We start from the raw sequence: 8,010 nt of genomic DNA on the forward strand, positions 1-8,010 counted from the left end.
TACAAAACATAAAAGGCTCTCGGTTGGACAGGCCCTAACCGGAATACAAAATAACTTATACTATCGAGCCCAAAAGACGCAATCATCAAAATAATCTTCAGCCCAACAGTTACGATCATGAAAGTGAAAGTGATGGAGATAAGTACGAGGTGGCTCCAAAGAAACGAATGTACCTCTGCTATGCGAAATGACCAAACAGACAACTCTTTACTCAATGTGAGAAGAGTAAGGTAGCTCATGACTTACGTGAATTCATAGCCTGATTCGGAAGAAACGATTGGTATTATCGATTCATTAAGGCTTCAACATAAAGTTGTTGAGGCTTTAGACAACATGCATCAACATGCTTCCAGAGACACTTAGCTAGTACATAGATAAAGAGATTTATACCTGCCCCATCCTTCGTGTTTGAAAAGTAAAGATTTTTTCCTTCAAATATGCACAAGTGAACAAAATAACAAAACAAACAAAAAGTATTTTTGAATTTTGAGTTTTTCTGAACAAGCAATAAAAAAGAAGAAATACAATGTTTTTGTATTTTTAAAATTTTGAATTAAGTAAAATTAGAGAGAAAAAAAATAAAATTAAAAATAAAGAAAATGTTTTTGTATTTTTTATTTTCTTAAAAGAAAGTAAAATAATGGAATAGAAAAAAAATAATCAAGAAAAAGAGGGAAAACAAAAATAAACGAAAATAAACATATACATAATATACAAAAGGATATAAATGCTCCAAATCATGAACGAATAGTCGATCATGAGAGATGAGGAGCTTTTGCATGTAGTCGTAGGATAAACAAGAGTTGCGAATTACTACAACCGTTCGCATCAATTCACATGGCAAAGGATGACTGCGCATTACTGTGAGCGTTCGCACCAATTCGCATGACATGCTCTAGATTGGGAGTGTGAAAGTACAACTAAAAACGAAAGTGTTATTATGAAAGCGAAAGTGGTTTTGGAACAGATTCAGCTTCTATCATTCCCAAGCCTTGAAGGATCCGATTGAAGGTAGGTTCAGGTAAGGTTTTCGTGAATATGTCAGTTAACTGATCAGCAGATCTTACGAAGTGTGTTTCAACATTACCGTCTTCCACATGATCCTTGATAAAATGGTACCTTAGTGCTATGTGTTTCGTTTTTTGAGTGTTGCACTAGATTATGACAAATGCGAATGGCACTTTCAGAATTACAGTATAAGGGGATTTGTTTCATATTCAGATCATAGTCATGAAGTTGGCTTTGAATCCAAATGACTTGTGAAGTTCATGAGGCTGCAACTATGTACTCTGCTTCAGCAGTTGAAAGGGATACGCAAGTTTGACTTTCGACTGCCAACTTACTAGCTTTCCATCCAAGAATTGGCATCCTCCCGTTGTACTCTTTCTATCCAGGCTGCACCCTCCAAGATCAGCATCCGAAAATGCTTAAACGAAGAAACCAGAGTTTGATGGATACCATATGCCATGTGAAGATATTTGTTTAAGAAACCTGAATATGTTCTTGACAGCAACCATTTGACAGCAACCATGTGGGGTTCGCGAGGATTCTCATTTATGAAGCCAGGGGGTTGCTCCACATACACTGTCTCTTCAAGTTCCCCATTCAAGAATGCACATTTGACATCCATCTGGTGTACTTCAAAATTCTTATGTTCCGCATAAGCAAGAAAGATACGAATAGATTCTTGCCTAGCAACAGGTGCGAAGGTCTCTTCGTAGTCAATGCCTTCTTGTCGACAATACCAGTTTACAACCATTCACAATTTATTTCGTATAATGTTTCCTTCTTTATCAAGCTTGTTGTGAAACACCCAGTTTAACCCAACAACAGATGCATCCTTTGGAGTAGGAATCAGTCTGAAGAATTTGTTTCGTTCAAATTCATTTAGCTCCTTTTGCATTGCCTGGACCCAATCCAAATGATCTAGAGTAATCTAAACATTTTTAGGTTCGACTTTGGAGATGAACGAATTAAACATGCAATATTCTACTTTGGAGAGTAAAGCAGTTCGTTTCACCTTTTGTTGTGCTCTTGTTAGAACTCTTGAAGACGATTCGCCTATAACTTGTGTTTTTGGATGATCTCTTGTCCATTTAGTCAGAGGAAGATAATTAGGATCACAAGATGGATCCTATTCAACATTTACATCCTCAAATTTTGATTGTATATCTGAATCATCAATCTATACATCTGAATCATCATTCGTATTATCTTTCTCCCCCTCGAATATGTGAATGTCTCTTCTTCAGCTATCAGATTCTCCCCATGGAGTGGACTTTCGTCAGTATCTTGTGGAGTTGAGGGCTCCCCCTAACAAGTTGTACTGGAGCTTCATTCAAAAATCTCCCCCTGGAATGTAGCATTTGTGTTATGTGGGACATTCGCACTTGGTTGCACTTTGTGCATATCATTCGAAACATCGTCAATTATCTTCTTCAATTCATCGACCTTGTTGTCATCCGCTTTCGATTCGGAAGTGATAGCCTTCTCTAGCTCATCGAATAATAGCATGAATTCTTTGTAGAGATTGGATAGTGGAATCATAGTTGGTCTTGGTTTAGGAAAGATCTCTTTTGGTTGACTGTCATTCGCTTGAGTCCTCTTTAAGTAGTTGTCATAGAACGTCACATAATAGGTTTCTTCTATTCGTTTTGATCATTTGTTAAGAACCCTATATTCCTTAGAGGTTAGCAAATACCCCAAGAAGATACCTTCGTCTTCTTTCACATCGAATTTGTTCTTCTGTTCTTTAGAAATAAAGATGATGCACCTAGAACCAAAAACATGGAAAAACTTTACATTAGGTTTTCGTTTATTTATGATTTCATAGGAAGTGAAAAAAAAATAGTTTATTGAGAATTGAATGGTTGTGGGTGAAACAAGTTGCCTAATCGCATCAGCCCAAAAATATAGTGGCAGATTCGCAAATGAGAGCATGGTTCTTGCAGCCTCACACAATGATCGGTTTCGCCTTTCAAAAACTCAGTTCTGTTGTGGTGTGTATGGAGCCAAAAATTTATGCGAAACTCCTTTCGGAGTTAGAAATTCTTCAAACTCCTGGTTTTTGAATTCCAATCCATTGTCACTACAAATATTGCGAACCAGCATTCGCAGTTGTAATTCAATCTGCTTTATGAAGTCTTTGAGGTTGGGAGTGGCTTTAGTTTTCTGCTTAATAAAATAAACCCAAGTGAAACGAGAAAAATCATCTACAATAACGAGAATATACTTATTACCACCCATACTTTCGATCGCAGACAGACCACAAAGATCGATGTGCAAAAGTTCGAGTGGCTTAATGACTTTCGTATTCACTATCGTTGGATGACTTTTCCTGCTTTGCTTTCCCATTTTCGCATGAAGCACAAAGATGATACATGTCGTACTTTAGGAGAGGAAGCCCTCACACATGATCACCAAGAACAAGCTTGTTGATATATTTAAGTTAAGATGCGAAAGTCTTCTGTGCCATAGCCAACTATCATCTGCAGAAGCTTTCGTGAGAAGACAATTGGCTGGCTTCCCTTGTATCGAATTTAAATTCAATGGATACATCTCACCTTTGCATTTAGACTTTAGAAGGACTACTTTGGTTTTCTTTTCTATGATCTTAGAACCTTCGTTGTCAAATGAGACCTTTAATCCCGTACCAACGACCAATTGCGAAACACTTATAAGATTGTGTTGCAAACCCTCGACATAAGCAGCTTTACGAATTGAGAATTTTACATTTCTTATCATCCCATAACCTTTAATCTCTCCAAGTGAGTTATTCCCAAACTTCACTCTTCCACCATTCTTCAGTTCTTTATACTCTCGTTGTTCCTCCTTTCTTCCTGTCATGTGACGTGAACAGCCACTATCGATATACGATTCATTGTCAAACTGTTCCTCACGAATTACCTGCAAAAATTAAGCAGATTTAGGAACCCAAAGTTGTTTGGGTCCTTGTGAGCCTTTTATAGAAAGAGGGTAAGTAATTGCAAGATCAACCATATAAGTTTGTTTTATTAAGGTGGTGTTATCTTTCTTTGTAATTTTAAAAACCTTGATCCTCTTATCTTTTAGGTTAGTTTCTTTAGTGTTAGTTTCGGGCTTCTTGATTGGAGCTTGATGATCCGAAACCAATTTTCCTTTTCCCATAACATCTTTCGATGTCTTGTTAGGATGCAAAGCATTTTTGGTTTGTGAGTTGTGAGGTTTTGGATACTTCACAGTGCTTTTTGGCTTTGAAAGAATAGGTGTTTGAGAAACTTTTTATTTAATATCCTGTGGAATGTGAAACTGATTTTGTGAAAAGCACTTTGGATTCGCTTTTGATGCTACTTTCACATTTTGATTGAGAGGTTTCTCAATACGAACAAATTTGGGATTTATGGATTGCCAAAACTGTTTTCTTTCCTTGATCTTTTTGTTGTATCTGGTGTTCCTTTGACGTTTCTGTGCTACGAACTATTCTGAAGATTTGTGAATGTTAGCTTTCGCTCTTAGCTATCTTGCTGAAGCTTCGTTTTTCACTAAAGATGTTTTGCTAGAAACATTCTTAGTTCTATTGGGACTTCTTTTCTCATAGTTGGAATTGACCTTGTTTAAAGGTTTCGCTACGTATCTTCCTTTTACTCTCCACGAGGTCCTTTCTAAGAGACCAACTGTTTCATCAGCATTGTCGATCGGAGTTGACCAAAATTGCTCATCACATCCATTTTCGTTGTCTTTGTCAACTATGGACGTTAATTCGACTATTTGATCCTTATTTACCCCGTTGATTTTGAAAACCTGGTTAGGGGTAGTTTGGAGTTTTGGAAAAATAGTCGCAATTTCTTTTAAAACATATGGATTATTTTTAGAAAGACATGCAAATTCAATGGCATTTACAGAAATTGGTACTTTCGCAACATCAGGTTCATTTTTAACAAAATCTGAGCAATTAACCTCATCCTCTACAGATATTTCACTCGTATCACTATCATCGTCAAATTCAGATGTGTTATCAACATTAAGTTTGTTATCTGAACTCAACTTTGTACTCAATGAGTCAAACTTCTGCATAGTATCAAATTTAATTTGCTTTTTGTAATTTTCGTCCAAAAGTTGTTTCAGCAAGTTCTTATGGTCTTTGGACTTAATAAAAGACTCGATTTTTTCCAAACCAATCCTATAAGCTTCTGAAGTTTTGTCAGATGAGACGATTGATTCGCACTTATAACAGTCAGCGTCGATTTCATCTTCTTTTAATTCAACGAATGTAAAAATCATCTTACGGACTTTTTGATCAATCTCACAATCAAGATGTAATTGAGTAATATTATGATAAAGCCTTTTCGCAATCAAACAAAAAATAATACGTTGTTTCAAAAGCATTAAATTGTCTCATTGTAAATAAATTAACTCATCCCTAGACTTGGCCAAATCAAACTCAATCTTCTCTATCCATGTGCGTCTCTCCTCATTCTTTGACGAAGCCCTGCTGATTTGATCAGTTAGGTTAGAATTTGTCAAGCGAGTTTGTTTCAAACTGTTACTAATATTAGAAATTGTGAATTTTAATTCATTTAGTTCAGTTTTCGTATCTTGACACATGTATATTGATTGATTCAAGAATAGAGTGTACCGTGTTGATCATTTGATCGCATTCACTGATTTGCTCAAAAACTGTTTTTGCAGTGAAGCAACTATCACTCCCATATCCACTATTAGTGGTGTATCCTTGCATCCGTGACACGTCACTTGTCACCATGAAACATCATCCTCGAGAATGTGAATCTTCTTCTTTCGTAACGAAACTTCTTCTATGATTTGGCCTGCGAACCTCCTCATCTTCTGAATCCATGGACCAGACTTCTACCCTGCCAAATTCATCATTGGCTTCTTTTTCATGCATAATCAAAGCATACATAGAATTAGCAGAGTTCTTTTTCTTCTTTATCTCCTGAAGCATTCGGAGATGATATGCCTCATCATATTCTCCTTCATTCTTCTCATTTAACCTTCATAGCATGCACTCTTTGGCCAAGTGATTTTTTCCATGACAATAGTCACAATCATAGCCAGAGTCACCAGTTAACTTCTTTTCCTTCTTTTCCTCTTCCTTTTGTGAGCTATTCGCACTCTCCTCTTTTACCTTCTCAGAGTTGTAGCTTCCCTTCCAGTTTCGGTTTTTGTTGGAGGGACACTTCTTCTTAGCGAATCACTTCGGATTTGACACCATTAATGCAAACTCTTCAATCGTAAGCTCACAACCAGAAAGATCAGATTCTGAACCATCCTCTACCACTTTCTTACCCTTCGTAATGAGAGCCAGAGATCCTATCCCAGACATAACGTTTGCTTCTTTTGTCACCTCATTCTCATGTGACTTTAGGATTCCAACAAGCTTTGCCAAAGTATAATTCTTAAACTGCGCATGTGCCTTGACATGACACCACCTCCATCTACTCAGATCTAAGCCAATTCATAAACATCACTTTTTGTTCAATAACTTCACGTCCAATGCCATGTTTTATGATCCTACTCAGAAGATGATTGTAAAGATTGAAAGTTTGACTCAAACTCTCTTCAGGATTCTGTATAAAGGCACCAAACTATGAAAGCAAGAGTGTTTGTGTGGAGTGTTCAAGATCTACATATTTAGAGTAGAGTTCCTTAATCCTGTCCCAGATGGCTTTGGTTGTGTCGCATGAACTAACCAGACGAAAAGTGTCAACCGTCAAAGCAAATCAAATGATTCTCATTGCCTTAATAATGCTAATCAATTTTTTCTCATCTTGTGGGACATATTTGACATCAAGAAGAAGTTTGTTGTAATCAGTTTGAGTCTTAATAACTCTTCTGGTTCCATTGTGAACGAATGCTCCAAGAGTGATGGCCTCCCAAATCAGATATCCATTATCTTCTAGACCAAGAACGTAATCTTTGAAATGAAGCACCCATACTTCATATTCATTGGGGAAAAGAATTTGGATCCTAGTGGTCGATCATATGCTACTAGAAAGGTTTATGGAGTTGATGTGAGTATCATCGTGCAGCATGATGATACCCATTTTGAACCCTGCTAAGAATCAGACCTGTAAACTAATGCAGTTTTAGGGTAATATTAGAATCACAGAATAGCGTCAAGAACACTGTGATGACAGCTTAACCAGATACAATATTAATGGAAACCCTAATGACTTTATAAACAGAAGAGATGTGTATAGATTACACAGTCTCTTGCTCTGATACCAATTGTTCGAATAAAAATCCTCTAAAGATCGATTGGATTCAAAACAAATTAAGAATAAGAACAAGAATAAGAACAAGAACAATGATTCAAAGTATGTTGAATGATTATATTCCACAGCCTCAGAAGAACTCGATTAAGAATTGCAACTGTAGATTCGTTATTAGGGTTACAAGAATAATTGCCAAAAGTTGTAAAACACGGTGCATGCATGCACCTTAAATACTCTAACCCAAATAAATGACAGGTGGACAAGCCCAAGCCCGTTTACATAAATGAAATATTAAAAGAAGACTCAAAGAAGAAACTGTAATTCCGAACAAAAACCATGTGACATTCATCTCAAGCAATGCTTGAGAATCACAAGTGTCACATCACCTTTACGATAAAAAAACTAATGTGTTGGCTCTAGGCACTACCCCACAAAATCCTATTACAAGAAAGTGTGTGGGTTTCATAGGTAACATTCGATTTACATTTTGATTAAAAACAACATTTTTGTTTTAATTTTAGTTAAAATATTTTAACCTTTTGAAAGAATCAATTTCAAATTTAAATAGACTTATAATAAGAAATATGTAATCTGTAACGCCCGTAGATCCGGGCTAGTCAATTTAGAGATAATAGGGGTCAAAAACAACTTTTTAGCAAAAGATTATTTATAATAAATAATATTAACCAAGTTGTAGTATATGTAATAAGGTTTTCGTACATATAAAGAGCGTCGAAATCCGAGTTATAACGAAGAAGTTATGACCCGTCGAAGTTTTACAGCAAAACCGGCACGG

The 8,010-nt window shown here is 36.3% G+C and overlaps 1 protein-coding gene across 1 annotated transcript; it reads right to left on the minus strand.

Moving 5' to 3' along the window:
* Nucleotides 1-1,759: 1,759 nt before the first annotated feature.
* LOC145089274 (uncharacterized) lies at nt 1,760-3,354 on the minus strand. The gene is made up of 5 exons (XM_079027730.1): nt 3,059-3,354; nt 2,715-2,773; nt 2,401-2,645; nt 2,021-2,134; nt 1,760-1,906 (listed from the first exon to the last, which is right to left on the minus strand). The coding sequence occupies exons 1-5, from the start codon at nt 3,352-3,354 to the stop codon at nt 1,760-1,762; spliced, it is 861 nt and encodes a 286-aa protein (XP_078883856.1).
* Nucleotides 3,355-8,010: the final 4,656 nt, after the last annotated feature.

The sequence above is a fragment of the Lactuca serriola genome, chromosome 2 (assembly GCF_051521515.1).
Source record: "Lactuca serriola cultivar US96UC23 chromosome 2, Lser_US96UC23_V15, whole genome shotgun sequence".
Lineage (NCBI taxonomy): Eukaryota > Viridiplantae > Streptophyta > Magnoliopsida > Asterales > Asteraceae > Lactuca > Lactuca serriola.

Excerpts from the sequence above, each read along its gene's own strand:
- LOC145089274 (XM_079027730.1), bottom strand. The coding sequence starts at position 3,354 with ATGGGAAAGCAAAGCAGGAAAAGTCATCCAACGATAGTGAATACGAAA. Across the intron at positions 2,774-3,058 it reads TTGGAATTCAAAAACCAGGA|GTGCATCATCTTTATTTCTA; the intron begins GTTTGAAGAATT and ends TTTTGGTTCTAG. Across the intron at positions 1,907-2,020 it reads TAACAAGAGCACAACAAAAG|GCAATGCAAAAGGAGCTAAA; the intron begins GTGAAACGAACT and ends GATTGGGTCCAG.